Below are 24944 nucleotides of genomic sequence, written 5' to 3'. Positions count from 1 at the left end.
ATATTCTCAGCTTTCTCTTAAAAGAGGAAGAGGGATGTACCGTGTGCCTCAACTGGAATACAAGCGATTATGTTTCCGCCAAAAGTTGTGAATTACCTCTTCTCGTCTGGTTATAAAAAAAATGCGGGCACTGTTTTATAAACAGACGCAATGTAACAAGTTGATGGAGTTTCACTCAGGAAGTGTGACTGCACGAAGCGGTGAGCCTGTGGTTTTACGCACTGGATGCGGAATCTTTCTGTTGCCGTTTCCTGCCTCGGTGAAGCTGGAGAGAACATTCCAGAAACCCGTGTCCTGTGGCTGGCGAGGCACGGGAGCGGCCGCAGTCTCAGGACAGGCAGCGCCTCCTTCAGCGCTGCGTCAAACCTGTCACCCCGTCATCTTATCGTCCTCTCAGCGATCACTCACTCACCTCACCGTTGCCTCATCTCCCTGTCACTCTGTCAGCGTTCTGCCAAATCACCCAGTCCCTGTCACCGCACCACTCTTTCACCCTGTCATTATATCACTCTTTCACCCAGTCACTCTGTCGCTCTCACCCCGTCACTGTGTCAGTCTTTCACCCTGTCACTCTATCAGACTTTCATTCTGGCATTTTGCCACTCAGCCAATCATTGTATCTTTCAGTTACTCAATTATTCTTCTCAATCTGGAAGCCTATCACTCTGTCACTTTGTCACCCTTTCACCCAGTCACCCTGTATCACTCCATTACATGCAGATTCTATAGTAGCATGTTTCAGAGCATATGACTGACAGGAGGTTGTAGGTTTGAATCCCTAATGCATGCGATGCAGTGTGCCTGTATAAGGGCTTTTGCTGTGGAAGTGTGATGTAACGCACTATAAATGACTCACGTGCACCAGCTGGTCCTGGGTGTCGTACTCCTTGGAGCAGCCCTCCCAGTGGCAGTTGGTCTCGTACACCACCTCAGGCTCCTGTTTGCCATCGTCTTTGTCCAGGTCCTCCTTCAGATCCAGAGTCCCGCTCAGATGCGCCTGTGTGCAGACAACGTGATGAGAAACAACGAACCCAGAACACGCTGAGCGTGTGCCTGTGAGTGTGTGTGTGTGTGCATGTGCCTGTGAGTGTGTGTGTGTATGTGTCTGTGTCTGTGTGTCTGTATGTGTGTGTGTGTGTGTGCATGTGTCTGTGTCTGTGTGTGCGTGTGTGTGCATGTGTCTGTGTGTGTTTGTGTGTGTGTACATGTATCTGTGTCTGTGTCTGTGTGTGCAGGTGTGTGTGTGTGTGTGTACAGGTGTGTGAACATGTGTGCGAGTGTGAGCGTGTGTGTGTGCCCCACATATTTGTACCCACTGCTTTTCATCGTAAAGAGAATGATTGACAGGCTCTGTGCATGCCATTGGTCCGGGCATGACCAGGCCACCTAATCAACAGGCTTTCACCTCAAAACCTCAAAACCGTAAAACCCTTTTCATGTGCCAGAACTCTGCATCCATTCACAGCTTTCTCTCCTTCTCTCTCTTTCCTCTCTCCCTATCTATTCCTCTCTCTCTCTCTCTCTTTTTCAGAAGCCTGCGATTAGAGGGAATTGGACGGCCGGGATGCGCGTGTCACGCGGGCGGGGTCCTGATAGAGGAGATAATGGCGTCTCTCTCTCTCCCGGCCCCTCCGAGAGCCGAGCCTAGCCGACGCGCTCCCGAGGCGTCCGAGACGGGCTGGGGGGGGGGCTCGGGGGGGCCCCCCGGTCCCCCCTTTTCCTGCGGCGGCGGAGGCTCCGCGCGCGGCCCCGCGCCCCCGACGTGCTGACTGCAGCATGTTTATCTCCGCGCGGCCCGCTGTCTTCATCAATTCTGCCGGGCCCCTGGACGACGCCGCCCGCCGCCCCCATGCATCATAACCCAACCCGCCTTCGCTATCCGGAGAGGAGCCGCAAATTTGTCAAAAGCGAGCGAGAGAGAGAGAGAGAGGGCGAGAGAGGGAGGGGGGAGAGAGAGAGAGAGAGAGGGAGAGGAAGGGAGAGAGAGAGAGAGAGAGAGAGAGAGAGAGTGAGAGAGTGAGAGAGTGAGAGAGTGAGAGAGTGAGAGAGAGAGAGAGAGAGAGAGAGAGAGAGAGAGAGGGAAGAGAGAGGGAAAGAGAGAGTGGGGAGAGAGAGAGAGAGAGAGGGGAGGGAGGAGGAGAGAGAGAGAGAGAGAGAGAGAGAGGGAGGAGGGAGGAGAGAGAGAGAGAGGGGGCGAGGGAGGGAGAGAGAGAGAGAGAGAGAGAGGGAGGGGGAGACAGAGAGAGAGAGAGAGAGAGAGAGAGAGAGAGAGAGACGAGGGATAGGAAGGCGGCGGGAGGAGAAGAAAAAAAAACTCCCTCAGATGACAATAACGGACCGGCCGATATTTCATGAAAATGAAGTGCCGTGGCACACTTAACAGTGCCCGGGGAAGGAGGGCGATGCAAAGCTCTTATCAGCAGGAGTTTTTCTTTCGACGGTCGAGGAAAAAGGGGGTCAGGGGACTCGGCGGTTCCCCCGGGTCCGGTGTCGGGCCATTGATCAGGCAGGAGTATTTCGGGGGAAAAATGATTCTTTGCGGGTAAGAGCACGGCCCGATGTATATATATATAAAAAGCCGCGCTTTTTAGCGCCGCTGTTTTTTTTTGTTTGTTAGCGGCGAAGGAGGGCCGCTAACACGCGGGTAGCGCAAGCCCGCGGGAGAGCCAGAGTTCAAGAGGGCGGGACCGCGCCGCCGTGACTGATATCCCCTTTTCCCTGCTCTCCCCTCTCCCCTCTCCCCTCCCCGCCTTTCCCCGAACGCGCGCGCGTTAGGCAGTCTTACCGTTACCGATAACTTGTTGACGTCTGTAATTTGTAACCATTTGTCTCGAGCTGATGAGACGCGTGAACAATGCGGATAATTAAGTTACGTCATTTCCGCGCGCGCAAACTGTACATAAATCAGAGGGTCGTCACGGACGGAAGGAACTTGTGCTGCACATTCTGCGGCTAGTTTCCATACATAAGTGGCAGGGTTTCTATTTTCAGTTTAACAAAAAGTTTAACACACAAACGTGTGTGTGTGTATACAGTACAGTATATATACACAAACATATACACACACGTAGATATACTTATATATTTATATACATACATAAATATACAAACACATATACATATATATATATATATGTATGTATGTATCTTTTAAGAATATAAGTATTCTAGCATGCAAGGTCACCTTCTGGGAGTCTGGTAAAGGAAGACTAACCTGTTGGAAACAGCAGAGAATCTGCATTTGGAATTTTAATATTTCACCCGGGATGGCTCAGCCTTGCATAGACTCCTAATGTCTTATCTGTTTCATAACGTCCTCAGGCCGATACTGGGCAGCCGCCCGGCCCCTCCGGATAAGACCGGCTAATAAGTCACGTAACGGTAATGACGCGGTTTAGCGTAACGATTTGGGCGTTTCGGAGTCCGATAAAGCCGCGCGGCGGAGATAAACGCATCGGTATTCACCGCCCGCGCCTCCGAAAATCGATCTGGAGAGAGGCGGGGCCTGCGGGGGCCGGGGGGGGCGGGGGGGTTTTACCTGTGAGCACGGGGAAGCAGGCCGCGGGCAGTCCCCCTCCGTCTTGACCTTCGACCTCTTGGTGATCATGGGGTTGACGGTGCTGCTGACGGCCGAGTCTCCTCCGGCGTTCTGGGGGGGGGGGGGGGGGGGGCAGAGGAGGAGGGGTTAAAGGGGTTCGGAGAACAGGAACCGGCGTCGGCGTTCTGCCCCACGCTGCTTCGTCTGGGCGCCCCGAACCCGCGGAGAGGCCTGCGTCCCAGATGAGACCGGCAGCGGACAGTAACCAGCTGCGTGCGACGAACGACCGGGGGATTATTTTAAAAATGGGTACGTGTGGAGCGCCACTCGCCAGAAGGAGTTTGACTCCCCGATGAATTCTTAGCGCAACTGTGAGGGACGCTCTGTGCAGCAGTCTCTCACAGCGACGCGCTGCGAGAAGAAGGGGGAAGGCGCTAACCCACCCGCCCGCCCACCCGCCCGTCCGCCCCGCACGGCCTGTTGCTCACGGCGACCGCGCGTGTGGCGTCTCCGGTTCGCGAGCCGATGTTTTGAGTAAACCCCGGAATGCCGTTACTGTACACTGGAGCTAACGCCTTCCTGCTCAGCGGCGGGGGGCTTCCACTGCGCGGCGGCGGCGCTCAGCGTTTGGGCTGCGTGGGAGTACGCGCGGAGAGATGGCAGTGTGTGTGTGTGTGTGTGTGTAGTGTGTGTGTGCGTGGTGGGAGGAGGGGTTGAGTGTGTGTGTGTGTGTGTGTGTGTGTGTGCATTGGCTGGGGAGGGTTGAGTGTGTGTGTGTGTGTGTGTGTGTGTGTGTGTGTGTGTCTGTGTGTGAGTGCGTGTGCATTGGCTGGGGAGGGTTGAGTGTGTGTGTGTGTGTGTCTGTGTGTGTGTGCGTGTAGGCTAGGGGGGGTTAGTGTGTGATTAGTCCATCCTGTACTTATGCCCGAGGAGTTTATGTTCAGAGAGGCCTGTTTGCATACGCTGCAGTAACAAAGCCAGGGGCAGGACCGCAGCAGGGCGTCGCTCGCTGTGGCCAGAGGTCACCCAGAGGTCACCCCCAGCCTCGCCGCCGAGGAGCTCCCGAGCGAACAGAAAACGCGCTCGCCACCGGGTTAGCAGCGCCGCGGGGAGCGGGAGACCGTGGGAAACCAGGCGACGCGTAATCCACTTTAAATGAGGATTTCGTCGTTTTAATCTCTCCCTTAACCTCCCCCCCCTCCTCCTCCACCCATAGATGTCACTCTCTAAACTCTGAACGCTCTAAAGTCCGATGCGCTGGCTGGCGGTGTTTTTTTTCCCACAGTGCCGTGCGGGGCTCACCTGGTGCGACTCGGCGTGGTTGTTCTGGGCGGCGGCGGGCATGGCGGTGAGGCCCAGCGGGTGCGAGCGGGCGGAGAACGCGGGCGAGGGCTGGATGAGCGGGGGCGTGTGCCCGAAAGCGCTCAGGCCCCTCTGCTGGGACAGGATCTGCTGGTAGGCCATGGGGTTGATGGGGTGGGGAAATGTGAAGGAGGGGCTGGGGGAGGAGAGCAGAAATGACACATTTTACAGCAGGGGTATACTTTCCCACAGCTGTCCTCTAACACAGTAAAAGTGCCTTTGGCTTTACAAGTGACAACATCAGTGTCTGTCTAGCTCTGTGTGTGTCTCTGTAGCTGTGTGTGTGTGTGTCTGTAGCTGTTTGTGTCTAATTGTGTGTGTTTAGCTGCGTGGTGTGTGTGTGTGTGCATGTGCATTAAGCTGTGTATGTGTGTGTGTTGAGCTGAGTGTGTGTAACTGTGTGTGTGTTTAGCTGTGTTGTGTGTGTGTGTGTGTTGAGCGTTGAGTGTGTCTAACTGTGTTTAGCTGAGTGTGTCTCTAACTGTTAGTGTGTGTTGAGCTGCATGAGGACGCTGGCGCTGCAGTCGGGGGGGTAGCCGTACCTGATGCCCCCCACAGACAGGTGTCCGTAGGAGCTGCTGGCGGCGGAGCTGCCGCGGGAGTTGTTGATGTAGGCCACCAGGGAGTTGGGCGAGGTGCGGATCATGGTCTGCAGGTCGATGCTGGCGTCGGACAGCGGCGAGATGGACAGGGCCCGCTTCCGACTCAGCCTGGGGGTGAGCCTGGGGCTGGGGAACCGCGACACTGTGGGGGGGGAGGGGGGGGGGGAGACACAGAGCCTGTTACATCATGCAGGTGGGCATGGGGTCCGGTCCCATCAAACCCATTCCAGTGTAATAATGGGCCTCACTGTTTTAATGCGGTCTTAAACCCCTTAAAGTTAGTAACTTATCCCCCAATGAGCAGCTATTGATTGAATGAACTGTTAACCCTCTCCATTCCATAACAGTGCTCCCTGCTCTCCTCCTCCTCCTCCTCCTCCTCTTCCTCCTCTCTCAGCCGCGAGGCCGCTCTCCCTAAGAGGGTCACCCACTTAGCGCCGGGATTATTGATGTTCGCAACTTAAGACGTCGTTTCAGAAGAGGCTGGAAATCTATGGAGTCACTCCGAGCGGCGGCTGCGCGCCGGTCGCTCCGCCCGTTCCCCGCCGCCGAGCTATTTCGGGAGCGGGGAGGCGGCGGCGGAGCGCTCCAGACGGGACCGCGTGATTGATGCTCGCGCGGACCCTCTCCGACACTCGCACCCCCTGGAAACAGCGCCGCCCTATCAATAAGTGCCCAGGATTGATTCTCAGCTGATACGGGCAGTGACGGGAGCTCTGGTCTCCAGGAGGGGTGGGGGGGAGTGGGCGGAGGGGGGCGAGATGATCTGATCTCCCAGGTGTTCCGTGCGGAGCTCGCGGCGGCGGCGGCCGCGTTTTGGGAGAAAATAACTCCTCGACGACGTCCGTGAGGAAATCTTCGGGAAAAAGAGCGGTCCGGTCTCCTGCCCGCCGGTTGAATTCAGCTCCAGTGCGGCCACCCTAGTACGGTTTTTAAAGCTCGCTCAAAAAGTTGAACAGTCGGGGCAGGGGGAACACAAACCGCTCGTCAGAAATCTTTTCAGAAGCACCGTGGCGAGGTTCCTTCTTCTGGTTATGGCTGTTCGAACGTGGATTCGACAGAAAGGAGCCTTTCCGTTTTCAAAAAGTCCACAAATAAGAGGGAACAAGCCCTTGTGCCACGCTCTCCTTCTTTACCAGGGGAAAAAAACAAACTTTATTTACTTCGCTTTGTCGCGACAACGATTCGTTCCAAGGATTTACAATCGAGACCCTTTTATCTCCAGAATCTCGCACAAACCGTGTCCTTGTACAGATTCACATCTTCCAAATGGATAATTAATCGTTCCCAATAATTAATTTACGGTCATTAAAGAGATAAGAATCTCTCCGCGGCTAGCTGTATTTCAGATGGCTAAATGGAAGTAATTTTGCAGAATTGATTTCAATTAAAACGAAGCAAATGCAGAGACAGCCTTCACCCTTTGACCTTTCACGGTGGGCCCTTTTTTTCATTTTTTTAAGCAAAAAGCCTAAAAATGCTTTGAATTATTCATTCCTTCTGTTTTCCCACTGCTCTCCGAAGACTTTATTTTTGGACGCCCGGTAATGCGCGCCGCGTACACGTCTGAACGTGTTTGCACAGAGCGCATCTCCAAGGGGACTGTGCGGGAAAATATACTGCGTGCCGTTTAGCTCATTTATTTTGGTAGCATTACTTTGTAGCTCCCTGCTTATTTTTAATCCCAAATCAGAACGCCCAATCGTGAGGCCCGTCCTGTTCCCATGGCTGTGACCTCATCGGTTTGGTGGAGAGCGGAGCAGAATGAAGTGCACACAGCAGTCATAGCTTAGCTCCGCAGCTGCATGGTCACTGTGGACTGAACTGCAAATCGGTGCAATCCCCCGACTGTCCACAGGGGGCGCAATGAGGCAGGGAGCACCTGACCTGCTGGCTGGTCTACACTATGGCCTGGATTCAATCAATATATATGTCCTTAACTTTGTTCTTAAATTTATGTTTTACAATTTTTCTTTACAACAACAGTCGGGTGCTTTAACTTTGGTCTGTTCAAGAAAAGTAACATTGGCATTGATTTATATGTTAAGCAAAAGGGTCAACTGAATCCAGGCACATGGCCAATGACAGGCCATGAGGGGCGAAAGAAGCCTATTTCAGCAGCTGTTTTTAGAGAATCATTTAGAAAAGGAGCTCCAATGAGATCATTTGCAGGTATGCGTGACATGCATGATGCATTTAGTCATGTGACAGCAAGACGGCTCGGGCTTTTTGATCGGACCATCTTGGCATTTATATATATAAATAGAGGTGATAGGCACAGATATGTGAATGGATGGACGTGAGGGTTCCTAGGAAAGGCTTTAGGCCGGGGCTAGCTTAAGGAGAGGCCTGTACGAAAGTGTTCATACACGGCACACTGCACGCGGCAGGAGAGAAGTGCAGCGCGATACAGGCCAGAGTACCGGGCACGCGGAGATGCTCAAAGTGCTCAGGTTCCGCTTTAAAAAGGGAGAGCTATTTGGGTGGGGGGACTGCTGACTGGTGGTAACAGGAAGTGGTGTCCAGCTGCTTCAGGCCCGACAGGTGCTGAACATTACGGCTGGTTTTAGTGGAAGCAGGAATGGGGAGGTGGGTAGTCTCAGCAGGGGAGGGGGAGGGGTCCAGGAATGGGGAGGTGGGTAGTCTCAGCAGGGGAGGGGGAGGGGTCCAGGAATGGGGAGGTGGGGAGTCTCAGCAGGGGAGGGGGAGGGGTCCAGGAATGGGGAGGTGATGGAAAGGTGGCTAGACTCAGCAAGGGAGGGTCGAGGGAGGGGGAGGGGGTTCAGCAGGAGGAGGTCAGAATGGGGAGGTGGGTAGTCTCAGCAGGGGAGGGGAGGGGGTCCAGGAATGGGAGGTGATGGGAGGTGGTAGTCTAGCAGGAGGGAGGTGGTCCGATGGAGGGATCAGGAGGGGGGTCAGATGAGGTGAGGAAGGCAACTAGCGGAGGGAGGGTCGTAACTGCTGGTAACCGGAAGTCCATAAAAAGCCTATCATGCCTCATGCTAACTCAAGTAAGTTTCCAAAAACCATCTTTCCACAAATCAAGCAAAGGACAGACAAACAGACAGACAGGCAGCCTATGATCCCCAGACTAAGGGTTTATTGGTTAATTAGAGGCCCTCCAGGACTCCCGGCCCATTATATTTATGCAGTGCTAGTAAGTCCCAATGACCCCTTATGTGTTTTTGGGGTCCGGGTGCTACCCCTTTAATTTCATATGAATTCTCTGTTGGGCCTTAAAACACAACGCACAAGTGCTCGCTTACTGTTCTGAGAGCCTGAGATGCCTCTGGCCTTGCAGAAACAGGAAAAGATGTAAAAAGATATTCATAAGAGTTGACAAATTAAACGAATAGTCCACTGGAATTTTCCGGTCCTTGAGACTATAAATACATTTCTCATGCATTGTGGCAGTGTGTGTGTGTGCGTGGATATGTCAGTATGTGTGAGTATATATATGTGTGTGTGTGTGAGGGGGAGCGGGGGGGGGGGAGGGGGTATATAGAACAGCTAACCAGATATGGGTTGACAGTCTCCTTGAGAAAGCTGGAGTGAATTTGGCTGGGATTTGCATGGCTTTAATGGCTCTGTTTCAGTGACGGGGAGGAGCCAGTCAGGGCCCAAAGCCTTATTTATCTCTGTTACACCCCTAACCTCTGGGGAGACGTGTTTATTAATGTGCCACTTCCCTTGATAAATGAGCAAATGTTGAGCCAGGCCTGGGCGTCTGCCTCACCCCCCAGACACCCCCCCTAGTGATTTATGTCAGCAGCCACTGCACCCACCCCCCATGCCCCCCTCACCCCCCCCCCCCAAACAGTATAGGGAGCAGTCGAGTCACTGCTGAACTGATCGGCAGACCTGGTCTGGCCAAACCTGCGAATGAGGTTCCCTCCTGCATATGCTCTGGGATCGTTGCGTCTGGCCTGGCTAAGAGGCCATGCTGGGTCGTTTTTTTTGTCGCTGGCTTTTTTTCTGGCCACGGCAGGGTAAACGCGTGCGGTGATTGTCGCTTTGGACTTCTTGCTCCTGGTCTGGCCCAACCTGCCGATGAGGTTTCCTCCTGCATACGCTCTGGGATCGTTGTGTCTGGCCTGGCTAAGAGGCCATGCTGGGCCGTTTTTTTTTGTCGCTGGTTGTTTTCGGCCACGGCAGGGGAAACGCGTGCGGTGATCGTCGCTCCGGACGTCTTGCTCCTGTTTGCTGACGGCTCAGGAGGGGGGGAGAGCCGGGAATCCGGGCCGAGGCGGCGTCGTAATTACAGGCGCTCGGATGCGCGCTCACAACAGCGCTAATTACTGCTTTAGACATCTGCCTCGCTGTTTCAATTGGGACGGCTTTGCAGAAAACCTAAATAACGTTGGGAGGGTACTAATCTTTCTCCCCAGCGCTGACCCCGCATTGTGCGCCTTTACCTCCCAGGTCTGAGCCAGAAGAGCTCCTCCTGATCCGCGACAAGCAGCGACACGCGCGCGCACACCCTGGGCCTGTTCTGAGCAGCTGTGGAGCCGTCCGTCAGGCCAGCAGCGAGACCTTCCTGTCCTGCAGAGAGGGGTCTCTGCTGGAGGCCTGTACAGCGCGAGTCTGCTGGTATTCATCAGAGATCCTATACTGAGATCATAGAGAGATCATATACTGAGATCATCAGTGATCATATACTGAGATCATCAGTGATCCTATACTGAGATCATCAGCCATGGATACTGAGATCATTAGTGATCATATACTGAGATCATCAGTGATCATATACTGAGATCATCAGTGATCATATACTGAGATCATCAGTGATCATATACTGAGATCATATACTGAGATCATCAGTGATCATATACTGAGATCATCAGTGATCCTATACTGAGATCATCAGTGATCCTATACTGAGATCATCAGTGATCCTATACTGAGATCATCAGCCATGGATACTGAGATCATTAGTGATCATATACTGAGATCATCAGTGATCATATACTGAGATCATCAGTGATCCTATACTGAGATCATCAGTGATCCTATACTGAGATCATCAGTGATCCTATACTGAGATCATCAGTGATGGTATACTGAGATCATCATGCTGAGATCATCAGTGATCATATAGGGAGATCATATGCTGAGATCATCAGTGATCATATAGGAAGATCATATGCTGAGATCATCAGTGATGGATACTGAGATCATTAGTGATCTTATGCTGAGATCATCAGTGATGGATACTAAGATCATATACTAAGATCATTAGTGATCATATACTGCGATCATATACTGAGATCATCAGGGATCATATAGGGAGATCATATGCTGAGATCATCAGTGATGGATACTGAGATCATATACTGAGATCATTAGTGATCATATACTGAGTTCATCAGGGATCATATAGGGAGATCATATGCTGAAATCATCAGTGATTGTATGAGATCACAAACTGCATGTGATCATATGCAGCAGTTTCTTATGTTCTTAGAACTGGCTTACTCTTCAAAACTACGGAGAAAAAAAAATCTAACGAGGTACATTTTAATGGGAAGAATGTATGTTTCATTCTGTAAGAGTTTGTCTAAGATTAGTAATGTTTCAGTGGGAAATAGAGTGTTTATTAGCCATACACCCTCACTGGATATGGGCCCAGCAGGCAGTATGGGCCTGTTCGCTGGGTGCTGGATCCTGCCACCGGCGCATGACTGTTTATTTTCCAGAGTAAATCTAACTAATGCCATGACTGCAAATTTTATTAGCGAGGGGCTCGCGCTGGATGTCTCCGGGCCTCCAGCATCTGACTCCAGCCAGCTGCGAGTATGTGTGTGTGTGTGTGTGTGTGTGAGTGTGTGTGTATGTGAGTGTGTATGTGCGTACGTGTGAGTGTGTGTGTGTGTGTATATGTGTGTGTATGTGTGTGTGTGTGTGTGTGTGTGTGTGTATGTGTGTATGTGAGTGTGTGTGTGTGTGTGTGCATATGTGTGGGTGTGTGAGTCTGCGTGTGTGTGTGTATACTGTATGTCTATCTGTCTGTCTACATGTGCGCACACATTTCTAAAGTAGGGACAACAGGATGCCCCCCCAGTCCTTTTCCAGCCCCCTCCCCCGCCACCCCAAAAAAACCCATATCCCATGATGCTCTGCTCTGGCTCACTGGCCTACACACGCTTTCTCTGGCAGCGGCTGTTGCGCTGGGACTCCGTTCGATTCCCGCCGGCCGCCTGTTCCTGATTATTTCACTGCCCCCCCGTCCCCGTCCCCCCCCACCCCCTCCACCCAATTCTTCCCCGCATGTTCCCCAAAGCCACTGGAACAGGGACAAGGTAGCCTTCTTTTACCTGGACCCGAGAACGAGACCGAGCAGAAACTAGCGCACAGACTCATGCAAATGCTGCGGTGTCTGGGCCACATGTTATCACGGCCCGTCCGGCCCCAGGCAGTAACTCAGACGAGCTGATGGCTGCTGGGGAATGGGAGGCTCGGCCAGCGACGGCCGCCTTTATTTATTTACTCGTCTATCAAGCCGCTTTTAAGCGCCGCTGACCTTCAACAACTCCCCCCACACCCCCCCCCCCCCGCCTTTATCGAGCGCCGAGACCGTTCACAAAATAAACCGAGAGACTTATCCATAAAAACTTCACAGTGGCTTCAGAAGCTCCTCCCGCTGAGCGGAGATCTCTTTTTGGCGTGAATGATGCGTCGGTGTCATTTTCGCCGGTAAACCGAGCTCGTCGCCAGCGCGCGGAGACGTCGGGCCCAGGCGGTAATTAACGCGTGAGAGCACGGCGGCGGCGGCGGCGGAGGCGGAGACGCGCGACCGGGAGCGGCTCGTAGCGGCGCCGCGCTGCGCGGGAGGGAGGCCGGGGGGAGAAGGCTCTCTGTCACCGCGACATGTTTGTTTTTTCGAGGCCCCGGCGGATTGTTCGAGCGCGGCGCCCGCGCCGTCAGGCGAGAGCAAATATTTGCGCGAGCGCGACGAGCCGCCGCGTTTCTGGAGAGGAAGCCGAGAGGGAAAGTTTGGCCCGAGCGAAGCGCCCCCCCCCCCTCGGCCCAGCGGTGGAGTTATTTGTTGTGGTTTTCATGTGATTAATTATGCGCTCCACAGGGAGAGGGAACGTGTTAGCCTTGAGGACGCTTCCGGCAACTCGAGCCTTTACGTTCTCAGGAACTCGGAGAGAGATGCAGTGTAAGATCTTTGCCTTACCCGCAAATTTACTCTTAGCCGCCATTTTGATACCCCACCCATTGTGTTGTTATTGATTGCCCAAACTTTCTGTGTTCACGTTTAGTGGAACAGGTCAAAGGACAGTTTCACACATGCATGTGTTCCTCTGATATCAGTGTCTAGAGCAAACCTTCGGTAGGCGACGGCTTGAGAACGGCAGGCCCTCTCTCTAACCCTAATCCTAACCCACTGAAACTCCTGAAGGCGAGTTTCACAATGTCTCCCTCTAACGCTTCTCACTTCCTGACAATGACGGCCTTTCACGGCTGACCTCAAACCTCCCCGGTGCTGTCTGGTAATTGGCACGCAGGAATCAATAGAGAGAGAGAGAGAGGAAAAAAAAACAGCATCACTTGGGGCCGGGGTTCGCTGAGGACTCTGTCTGTCTTGCGGTGGGTCGGAGGAATTTATTAAGAGCGTAAATTGATTTTAAACGCGCGCGTAAATTTATCGGCGACGCATATTTAATCGCCCCCCCTCGGCTATAAATGGGAGCTTTCATTCCGGAACTTTCCCCCCCCCCCCGCTCGCCAATGAGCCGGCCGGCGCTGTCAATACGGCGTCTGTGCCAGGCCTCCACGCCGCGTCCTCTCGGAGCGCTCCGGCCCGCCAGCGCCCGGCGTGCCAGAACGACATCAAACCCACCGGCAGAGAAAACAGACAAACAGGGGGCGGGGGGGGGGGAGGAGGGGGGGGGGGCGAGCGAGCGCTCGGCGCGGCTGTGGGCGTTCGGGTAAACGGCGTTTGGGTAAACAGCCGCGGGAGGGAGACGTTTGGTTTTCTTTTCCGAGGTCTGGTGCGGCGGCGGCGGTCTGGGGTGCCGGGGGGGGGGGGGGGGTATCTGGGAGTCGCTTCATTGGCCCTGCCGAGTGTGTGGGGTTTTAAAAAAAAAGGTGAGGTTAAATTGAACGTTGTCTCCCTTTTGGCTGCAAGCCGTGCTGTACTCCTCCGCCTCCTTCAGGAGGGATACCTGCTTAAATGTCAGGCTGGGAAACACCACGCGCGGGGGGGCGGGGTGTGGGTTGGGGGGGGGGGAGGCGGTTGGCATGGCTGTTTTTTTCCAGGCGGTTAGAATAACAGGATGAAAGCGCGTGAGGTTTTAACCTGCAGAAGCAGCGCTTCTGAGCGTGCCTGGCTAGCCGGAGCTATCCTCTGATGGATGCGGCGGCCGCTGCGCTCGTCGCCGCGCGGACCCCGCCGGGAGACGCATCTCCGCCCCGGCGTGCCGGCCCTTTTAAGGCCGCGGAAGGACGTCGGAGATCAAAGCGGGGCCCTCCGCGCGTTTCGGTAAACACGCCGCCGTCCGCGCGCGGCTCCCCTCAAAGGCCCCGCCGCCTCATAAACGTCGCGTCCTCCTCCGTCCGTCTCGCCGCTGTTTACGCCAGAGCCCGCGTACCTGGGGGCCCGCCTGCCTCTGTGAAGACGCTCCGCCCGGAGAACTTAAACCCCTTTAAGATTTCTCTGCCATCGATCTCAAGTCTCTTCCACATGGGGTCATTCCATCATCCTTGAGTTATTAGAACAGGAAGGTTGTTACAGGGAACAGGGGGGGAGGAGGGAGGAGGAGGAGGGGGAATCTAAAGGAACACATCTGTGCGGAGACGTGCAGGGCAGGAGCGTCCGAGAGTGCTGAAAGACCGCGTTTAAAAACGGCGCGGACCGCCGGCTTCACAAAGCTACGCTAACTAGCACCGCTGTGCGCTAACATCACCGCGGTTAAAAGAGACAGTGCGAGGGGTAACCCTGGTTACCCCCCCCCCACCCCCTCAGTTCTCTCCGGCGCAGGGCAGAGCCGTACTCACCGTCCACGGGGCTGATGTAGTCGGGGAGGTGGGCGGCGGCGGCGGCGGCGGCCCCGGTCTGCATGAGCAGGTCTCCGTACGGGTTGCGGTGGCTGGTCATCAGGTGGTAGTACTCGGCCGAGTTGGAGCCCGGAGGGGGCGGGGGCAGGCCGAAGAGCCCGCGCTCCTTCAAGTGCTCGTGGGTAACTGCGGGGGGGAGGGAGGCCAGACGAGCGATCAGAAAAACGTGCGTTAGTTTGACTGGCCGGTCGGACGCCCCGCGAAGAGGTGAGGTTTTGGGCGAGGGAGGGCTGGAGATCTGCGCCGGGGCCGTTTTCGTGCCGCCCGGGACAAAAGCGGAGAGGGGGAGAGGAATGCAGGGCCCGGAGGTGGGAGGGGGCGCCGCATTCCTCAATTTCCTCTGACCTGTGAAGCCCCCGAGCCTCCCCGACCCTCCGCCCCCCCCCAAAGCGGTCTCTGAAAACCGCGTCCTGAGCCTCGGGGCCCTCGTCCACAGAGGCCCGGGGTAACGATGATGTAACCGTGTTAACATCTGCACCCAGTAAACCCCCCTTTAAACGTGTCAGGACCAATAGGAGCGAGATATGAATTGGGCTTTACGCCGTTTTATAGGGGTCAGGGCATCCGCCTGGGTTCCCCCTTTTCGACTTTTCGGCGGCTGCTGCTGCTGCTGCAGTGGGGTGGTTGGGGGGCAACGCTTGCGCTGTTTAAGGAGACGGGCGCGAACAGTGGGGCCAAACCCCCCCCTCCCCCAAACCGCCCCCCCCCCCCCCTTACAACCTTGACTTAAGCTCACGCCGTTAGCAGCCTCTCAGAAACAATTAGGCCCCGTCCCGGTAAAGGAGAACAGGCATCTGTTTGTGCAGCTCCGCGGCAGAACCAGACTTCCCCGGATCATATGACCGCTTAAATTGAGTCGCTTTGTGTCGGCTGAAAGGGGAACAAGCCCGAGAGTCCAGGATGAAGGCCCGGAGAAGTAGGCGGTTTGGCCGAAAAAGCAATCCAGCGGAAGACGCTTGGATGAGGGCAGCGGCGCAGAGCTCTGGCCCCTCTGGTCCCTGGAGGTGCTCCGCTCTGTCGTATCGCGCTGAAATATCACCGGCAGGGGACGGCGATAGAGACGTCACAGCCTGTGCGATTTGCTCCGTCTGTGGCCGTTGCCAGCAACCTCGCAAAAGAATTTCCAGCAACGATTTCCAGATGATAATTATCGGCATATATTAAAACTATAGATTATCGTGAAGGAAACGAAAAAATACAACTAATTAAAACCAACAGCGTCGCCACGGTAATCAAGAGCAGTCTCCAACCCCCCCCTCCCTCCTCCCCCCCCCCCCCATTGCTTTTCAAAATCCAGCCTAAGCTGTAGTATTTCGTAAAAAAGGCTAGCTCAGATAGCGCTGGACTGCGGCAGCCATTTGTAATGCCTGACAGAATCCAAGGTTAGAAACCTGTTTGCCACCTCTCTGCCCATTTGCATTCACTCCAGCTCAAATAGCCTGCAGTTTTTTTCCCCCCCCCTCTTTTCCCCGCTGTTTTCCCGGGCTTTATCAGGGACGAGATCTCCTCCGAGCGGCTTATTTAACTTTAAAAGCGCGGACGCATTACTGCTGACAGACTGTAAAAGGTGATTTATTCTCCATTCTGGCCCCTCGCCTCCGCCTGTTACCGCGATGTGGTCCTGAAGAAAGAGTTGTCATCACGTCTAAGTAAATTTGGGGAATTCTTCTGGGCCTGCTTTCCTTTATTAATTTCCACAGCCTCCAATAACTCCCCCCCCCCCCTTCCCTTCCCTTCCCCCATCTCACCCCCCAATCCGCTTTCCCTTCCCCCGACCACCAACCCCCAAAAACCCCCAACCCAAAGAATAAATCCCAGAGACAGAAGGTTCAAAGATTCTCACAGGCTCATATCCCACATCAGACAAATTTACGCACAGTTTGTGTGTCAAACCTCGTCTGCCTGCACGCTCATTTGGAGTGAGTGGGATTCTGAGACGGTGGTGGAGGTTCTATTCCCCAAACAGCAGAATATGAGAATGATTTCTTTTCCCCCTCTCTGTCCTTTCGGTTCAAAGCACCAAGCTTTTCATGCATGTTAACGCGTAAGATCCTGTGTAGAAGGATTGTGGTCTGTGGTCATGCAATTTGTGACGGTGGTTATATGATAATATATTTTGTTCCTGGAAGTTTTAGCTAAAAACTTTCACATGGGTCATACTTGAAAAAATTCATGTGTATCAATTCATTATTCACGCCTGTGTACAAAAAACAATGTTTAAACTATACAACATCCGCAATTATCAAGCACTTTCACAAGTCACCTTAATGACGTCAGTGTTCCTAAAACGAGTGACAGAAATGGAAGCGTGCGATTGGGTGGAGGAGCGGGACACTCACGGTCAGCGGGGCTCAAGCCCCGGGCTGCAGAGATCATGGAGAGGGTGGGGCTGCTGTGGACGGACCGGAGGTACTGCTCCATGTGGGGGCTCACGTAGGGGTGGGGGGGGCTGAACGGGGACTCCCCGGTGCCCGCGGCGTGCGGCGACAGCCGGATGAGCGAAATGTCCGAGATGACGGGGCTGCCGCCCAACCCCGGAGGTCTGAGGATCAGAGAGAGAGAGAGAGAGAGGGAGAGAGAGAGAGATGGAGAGAAAAGAAAGGGGAAGAGGTTAATGGTGCATCTTCGACTAAGACGATAATGCGTGCTGTGCGATCGGCGGATCAGTTTGGCTAATCTCTGATCAGGTTTGGTTGAATCTGGCTGAGGTCAGGTTTGGTTGAATCTGGCTGGGATCAGGTTTGGCTGAATCTTGCAATGATCAGGTTTGACAGACTTAGATCAGTTTGGTGAATCTGGCTAGGTCATTGGTTGATCGGCTGAGGTCAGTTGAATCTGGCTGGTCAGTTTGGTTGAATCTGGCGAGGTCAGTTTGCTGAATCTGGCTGGATCAGGTTTGTTGAATCTGGCTGGACGGTTGGTGAATCTGCTGAGGCAGCTGATCACGGATTTTGGTTGAATCTGGCTGAGGTCAGGTTTGGTTGAATCTGGCTGGGATCAGGTTTGGTTGAATCTGGCTGGGATCAGGTTTGGTTGAATCTGGCTGGGATCAGGTTTGGTTGAATCTGGCTGGGATCAGGTTTGGCTCAATCTTGCTATAGTCAAGTTTGGCTCAATCTGGCTGCTATCAGGCCCTTCTTCTAATGTTTCTCCCTGTTGGTCCGCAGTCCGTTCCCAGAGTTTCCATGAGGCTTACTGAACCACTAGGCTGGACGTGATCTTTGTAATGCTTTTCTACCTGAGGCTGGGATGAGCTCGACAGCCAGGTAAAGATGAGGTCCGTGCCTCAGTGACTTAGTGGATTTCCATACCCACTGTTTCCTCGTCTGTGTTTTTTCCCCCCAACTTTAATGAGAATGAGATCACGTCTCCTGGCCTTCTCCGACCTGTTTGGCTTGGTAGGGCGCGGCAAGCTGAGGCTGAGGGCAAGTAGAGGGGCGTGGCCATCGACCAGCGCGGGTTCGGGTGGGCAGAGCACCCAGCGCAGACGCCGCACGTCGTGCGCGGGGCTGTAATGAGACAATGTGTTTCCGGGAGGGTAAGCCCTCGGGCTTCACTGGTTCGGTCTGCTCCGCTCGGGTAGTCAAAAAAAAAAAAGGAAACGGCGCAACCGAATTGCGCAAGTGAGCCCGCAGGTGGGAAAGCGGACAGAAACGCTCTCCTGGCCGGCAGTGGGTCTGTCCCCCACGCTGGGTGACTGCTGTAACTCTAATACCTCCTGAAGGTGAGCGGGAGGTTTTCATCACTTCCAGCTCCTCACGGGGGGCGGGGGGGTGGGGGGGGGGCTGGGGAGAACTCCCTGGCAACAGCCTTTGAAGGCGTGTATTTGATGTCAGACCCATGGCGGAGAGGAACCACCTGACGAGAGGGTGGCGGGGGGTGTGGGGGGGGGGGAATGCCGTACCGCCCAGAGTAGATCAGAGGACCGCCGTCTGTCCGTTTGTCTGTCTGCAGACGCTGGTGGGTTCAGGCTGAACTCCGCGGAGCCTCGGAAAGCTCCTCTCTCTGGGCTCAAACAGCAGGAGCTCCAGCAGAGACGCCAGAGCCTGAGACACTAAGCAGAGCACTCTGCTTCTCCCATTTTCTGTCCTTTCTCCTGCCTTTCCGGGAGGGAACGACCATGGGAGTGAATCTTAGTTTGATGTGTGCTGGAGCAGGAAGTGTGTGTGAATGTGTGTGTGTGTGTGTTTGGGGGGGGGGGGTCATGTAATGCCAAAAAATACATTTTAGGGCATAAAAAAATGATCAAACAAAAAAGAGATAGTGAAGTGTGTGATCGTTCAGCTCTACACAGAACCCAGACCCCCCCCCCCAATCATTCAGGGTGGATTTGTTTTGTGCTTCTGGTAGCACTGCTCCATTCATCACAATGGGAGGGGGCTACAGCCTGGGCTCCTGCTGCGCTCCACCACGCAGAAACTCACTCTGGCAGCAGCAAGCGAACAAACATATTTACCTTCTTCATGCCCTAACAAACTCGCAAGTTCCAAAAGTCCTTTTTGTTGCTCCTTTTTGAAGTAAAGTGGCCTGACTGGGTGTCTTAAAGTCACATAAAATCCATAGCCAGCCCACAGTGGTTCTGGGTCTGAAAGGTGGGTCTGAGATCCAGTATTCCTGGGCCAGAGTCCTGACTGACCTCAATCTCTCATTTTTCCCCCCACTCTGTCCCAGGGGCCCACCCTCCTGACCCGGAGCTCCACTCCAGTTTCCAGTAAATGGCTGCAGACTACCAGCCTTGTTCCAGGGCCAACTTTCTGCCTGCAGCCCCCGCCAACGGACGCCCATAAAGAGGTCTCTGTCTGGGAGCCGGGTGGGAACAGGCAGGCCATACACGGAGCGCGCCACCCTCTGCTTCTGCGGCACCGCGCGGCCTGTGCACGTTCGCCACATTACACGTTCAGCTCAAGTGACGCGCCGGTTTTCACGAGCGGGGGGGGCAACTCGATCGATCTTATCTGCGCGTGCAAATTGGAGCCAAATGCTCTCGGTGTGGTGGGGGGGTTTGCCTAAACCCCATCCAGCCACGCTCTCCTCCCCCACAACGGTCCTCCTCAGGCCAGCTTCTGGAAGCGTGTCGGAGTGACAGCACTGAGGTCTGTGCCCATCGCAAGCGACACACAGACCCCAGTCTCGGTCCAGACCTCATTCGGGTTACCTGCGGCCAGCTACTCATGCGTCCCCGAGCTTTTCGCTAAATGTTTTTATTGCAATGTTTTAACGGTCATTATGCACACACCCAATGTTTGCTCAGCAGAATTGGACCCTTAACAAATATTTACCACAATGTATGGAAAAAAAAATGTTGGTAAAGTAACGACAGGCCGGTGTTTTAATGAGGAGCGGTTTAGATGCACTCCCCCAATTTTACAGCTCCTGGCTCTGCTTCAGCTTGAGCCCTGTCCAGATCAAGCATTCAGCAGGAATTCAGAGTTTTGACTGCGCATCGCGGCGGGGGCAGAACACAGGAAACCCTCTGTGAGAAAACACCCTGAGGCCTGAGCGCACAGTCAGGCACTCAGACCCTGGAGATGAACCCCCCACAAGTCAATGTATACCGTGATAACACGTGCACACGCACCCCGAAAACACATGCGTTTCAATACCACCCCCGCACGAAAATACACTTGTAATGGCATCGAAGATGGAGAACATCAGTGAATGTGCATAAATATTTCCGTATCAAGACAGCTGGCAGACATACAATATGCAAACCGCTTTCTCAAACAAACTCCTCTGTAGAAACTACTTAAAAAGGTCTGGAGACGAAACCTTACTAAATAAGTAATGTGATATTCAAATTTCAGAGGCCTGGCTGGAATTAATAGCATTATTACGACGGGGGTTCATATATATATATATAATATATATATATATATTTATAATATATAATATATTATATAATATATATGGGCTGCCAACAAAGGAGTCTAAAGCACTCTGAGAGCAGAGAGACCGTGAGATCTTTGAAGGGTAATTCTTACCTCAGCACCCCTGCAGGGAGAACGGTCCTTCTAGTTGTGGCATGCTGCTAATACCAGAGAGCTATTATCTGTGTGTGGCAGGCATGGGCTCCTCAGCCTGTTTGCACTGTGTGTGCTCATCCCGCTCTGCGCTGCTGCTTCCCACAATTTTCTGGGCCAAACCTGATTGGTTAAGACACCTCGACTTAACGAGTGTCACCAAGGTCTGAAACCCCTGTTGCCACGGCGTTTGCGGTTTGGCGTGGTAGCGCTTTACGTTTTACGTGGGCCTTGCCTTAAATCCGTTCAATGATGTCAGCGGAAATAAATCTGTGTTAATTATGCCGTTTGAGGTTGTACGTTAGTGTTTTGACAAGTTTTAACCCACAAAGATTTAATTGAGGGGCAGAGCAATCCGAGGTGCTCTGAGTAACACACCACAAGAGAAGCATTACCTAATTTAATCTTGTTTACTTATGCCGTTTGGATTACTGTGGTTTTGTATATCACTTGTCTTGGTAAAAGAATATATGAGACTTTTTAGAGGTGACTTAATATGATGATGTCCTTCCCCTTATGTTCCATAAGTAATATTGGCAATTTATATAAGAGATATTATACTGCCAGATCTCAGATCTTGTGGAAAATGCAGCCTCTTTTTTTAATTTTAATTCAGCTTTAAATACCAAATACACTATATTCTGTAGAGTGCTTGACAAACTCCTGAATTCTCTGTCCACTTTGTGGTGAAAAAGGACTCTCCCTGATCTGTGACTGGATTGCATAGAACCAAAGACACCAGTCAGTCCATTTCCATGTAAAACATTCCTCTCCTTTCCAAGGCTTGTGCCCCCCCTCCCAGCCCAACCCGCCCCCCCATTTTTCCACCGGTCCTTTTACACAGCGTGCTCAGACAACACAATGACAGAATAAATGTAAAGGAAGCTGTCTCTGTTTGAAGTTGGAGACAATTGGGAATAATTTATTGCCACGCACTTCATAGTCTGAGACACCAAATAGGAGGCCTCCTCTGACAGGTATTATTATTGAAGGCTCCTCGATCCGCCCTCTCTGACAAGACGTTACTTGAGCCGCTCTTTCAGGGATCAGACTCCGTCTGCCGCAGGCCTCCGAGCTAAGAAGCCGGAGGAATCCATCTCTTAATCAGCACCTGTCATTTCAGCGCGCTTCCATCACACCACCGCCATGGGTGGCTCTGTCCGTGTCAGAGGTACCTCCGAAAGAGAGATACTTTCTTTTACCGAGACGGCGGGGTTAGGGAAGAGAAGAGCTCCCGTCATGCAGAGCATATCCTCTGCGGTCTTACGGAGGGCTTAGCAGATTCAGCCTTACAGCTCAGGAGGCTTCCCATCATGCTCTGCGGTTTCGTACGGCTTCATGGACTCTCATCCAAAAAAACATGAGGTGGGCAGACAGGGGAGGGGCTAGAGTCCTGGGGCGTGGATGACCACCTTCACGCCCACTGTGTCACTGCCCTGACAGAACCCCTCATTCTGCTATGTTTCACACAGTCACTGAAGCCCAGCTAGGGAGAACTGGGGACACTGGAAGAGGTCCCCCAAGCGCTAGGCGCCGGCCCAGTAGCATGTATTTTTGCCAGGCCAGCCGACAGGTTTGTGTTTGCCTTTCTCATGTTTTTTTGGATGAGAGTCCATGAAGCTGTACGAAACCGCAGAGCATGATGGGAAGCCTCCTGAGCTGTAAGGCTGAATCTGCTAAGCCCTCCGTAAGACCGCAGAGGATATGATCTGCATTACGAGAGCTCTTCTCTTCCCTAACCCCGCCGTCTCGGTAAAAGAAAGTATCTCTCTTTCGGAGTTACCTCTGACACGGACAGAGCCACCCATGGCGGCGGTGTGATGGAAGCACGCTGAAATGACAGGTGCTGATTAAGAGATGGATTCCTCCGGCTTCTTAGCTCGGAGGCCTGCGGCAGACGGAGTTCTACCATGGTCCTCCCCCGCTGCAGCTTCACTGCGGGGCGATGCAGTCTCATCTACACCTCTGCTTCGCTTCTCTTCTTTTAGATAAGTCCTACCATTGGCCGAGGGCCAGAAGGCCACTCCTGCTGGCGCTTGGTCCTGGGGCTCTCAGACAGACACGGACGAGGTGAGCCCGAAATGTGAGGGAAGGTCTTCGCACCCCCGTCTTACGCGATGACAAAAAGCAACGAGCCAGAAAGGAGCAGCGTATGAGGTCTGTACTCCAGCTCGCCTGTAACACGTGTTGGGCTTCCCGGCAATGCTCTCCCCACGAACACAGCGCATAATTAAATACATAAAGAGTGCCAGTAAAGACTCTCCTGAGAAGTCGTGTCTCGAGGTTGCGAACAATTTGCACGTTGACGTGATTAATATTTGATTCCTACACGTGTCTGTTCACACAAGCATTCTTTCATTCCGCGCGTATTGTGTAAGGATTCTCAGATCCTTCCGCTGTTGCTCGAGACGAACGCGCCAGCGGCATCTGTTTCCACGAGGCATGTGCGTCAGCTTGCTCCTTGGCAAACGCAAACTGTTGACATGTAGCGCGTACTTAACCAGTGCATTCTTAACGCAGCCTAAACAAGACTGATTGGCTGGTAGGACGAAGCAGGTTTGTTTGTTTGAAAAAGGAACGCCGCAGGCCACAACTACGCCATACAAGACGGGGAAGATCTGAATCTCTGCGTCCAGCGGCGTCCCAAACAAAACAAGAGCCGTTCGGATCAAAGGGAGAGGTTGCAGATCTGTTTTGCTCATCTGCTTCATCTTCGCCGGGCTTCTGAAACCGTGGGGGAGGATTCTGGGTATTAATTACTCCTCTCCGAAAACATGTCAGCGTACATCCACGGGGAATCATTCATCAGCGTGTAAACAAAAGTTCAGGGCCCTCCAGAGTGCGGTTCACCTCACTCCAGGATTTACAGAGAGACTATCTGTTTTCTGCTTTCCATTTATGAGGTCTGCCTCTCTCTGGAAACCTCTTCAACTTCAAGCCAGGTCTTCCGAGCGAATCACAGCACACCGAAACCTTTAACACTGGAGCGCAGTGTCTTGGATTTACGGTCTAATAAAACATATCTAAAGCTCTCTCCTTAAACGCGGCCACCTGCGGTCACGTTTTTTTTCAAAAGCTCCTTTTGTGTGTGAAAATGTCAGTTCGCCGTGCTCACAGGTGGGGCCGTAGGTCCGTAACCGTCAATCACTTTAGTGCGACATAGGCTGCGCGTTCCAGGAGGGCAGAAATGCATACGGTGAAGCGTGAGTGCGGTCGACGGTTCTGCGGATCCGCCGCTGACGGTGCGCTGAACAAACGATGACCGACTGAGGGACGCGCGGTGTCGTCGGAAAGCCCGGCCAGAGAATGTGGCCTTTGTTCGACACTTTAGTCACAGAGCACTGGAGGCAGAAACCGCGGATTTAGGAATTAATGGGGCGCGATCACAGCGACTCGCCCTTGCAGCCCGCGGCTGTTTCTCAGTCCTCTCGATGAGTATACTGGAGAGGGAGGGAGGGGGGGAGAGAGAGGGAGGGAGGGATGAGAGGGAGAGAGGGAGTGGAGTGCGTGTGAGAGAGAGAGAGAGAGAGACAGAGACAGAGAGAGAGAGAGAGATAGAGGCGAGCTTCCGCGGTCAGGTTCACGGTTATGAACTCTCTGCATAAATACAGAAAGGATCTGAAGCCCGGAGACGAGGAGGAGGAGGAGGAGGTGGTTTCAGCAGAAGCAGCTTCCTGTCGTCCTGGGTCAGGCTTCGGTCTGAGGCTGACTCACTCCGCCTCGCCGCTCTCGTTAAAAGCCAAAGGAGTGACAAAAGGTCACCAAATTTTCAACGTCACCAACCGCTGTTGTAGCAGTTAGGATAACGAGCGAACCGAAACCCATGCCGCACACATTGTTTTTATGCGTTTTTCTAAATATTATGGCACACTATAGTAGTAAGATTGAGAAGATGCCTTTCTTAACTGGCTTCTCTGGAGATGTTCTAAAGTGTTAGAGGCGCCTTGCGAAAGTTTGCGGCGACATTAAAAAAAGTCTTCGCCGCTAACTCCGGCGTGCTGCTTAAAGTCACGCGACTCCTCCTCCCGGGTTTTCGCGCCGCCGACGGGAACGGTCCCCGACGTACTCCGCTCCGCCGTCTCCGGGAGGGGAACGGCGCGTTCTGGGGCCCTCCCGCCATCCCGCCGGCAGCGAAGGAGCATGTCCCGCGCGCGCTCGCGGAAAGAAAAAAGAAAAAAAGAGAAAAAGAAAAAGAAAAAAAAAAAAAAGGGGGGGAAGCGTCCCGCTGCTGCTTTTATGACAGCTTTGACAAAATAACCGGCGCCCTCATTATGTTATATGCAAACAATGATAAAGGGGCCCGCGCGCGGGTGTCATGTTAGGCAATCGAGGAGGGGACCTCTGACACGCCGCCGCCGG

At 53.5% G+C, this 24944-nt stretch overlaps 1 protein-coding gene across 1 annotated transcript in view; it reads right to left on the bottom strand.

Moving 5' to 3' along the window:
• gli2a (GLI family zinc finger 2a) overlaps window positions 1–24944 on the bottom strand; it is a 94892-nt gene that overhangs the window by 13502 nt on the left and 56446 nt on the right. Inside the window, exons 4-9 of the mRNA XM_064326736.1 lie at window positions 16905–17107; window positions 14506–14691; window positions 5443–5644; window positions 4841–5036; window positions 3539–3649; window positions 857–997 (exon numbers count right to left, since the gene is read on the bottom strand). Coding sequence (XP_064182806.1) covers window positions 857–997; window positions 3539–3649; window positions 4841–5036; window positions 5443–5644; window positions 14506–14691; window positions 16905–17107 — 1039 coding nt within the window. The remainder of the gene's footprint in view (window positions 1–856; window positions 998–3538; window positions 3650–4840; window positions 5037–5442; window positions 5645–14505; window positions 14692–16904; window positions 17108–24944) is intronic.

Source organism: Anguilla rostrata, chromosome 3, assembly GCF_018555375.3.
Source record: "Anguilla rostrata isolate EN2019 chromosome 3, ASM1855537v3, whole genome shotgun sequence".
Taxonomy (NCBI): domain Eukaryota; kingdom Metazoa; phylum Chordata; class Actinopteri; order Anguilliformes; family Anguillidae; genus Anguilla; species Anguilla rostrata.
Note: the sequence above shows the minus strand (reverse complement) of the source record. Positions and strands in the feature narration are given on the sequence as shown.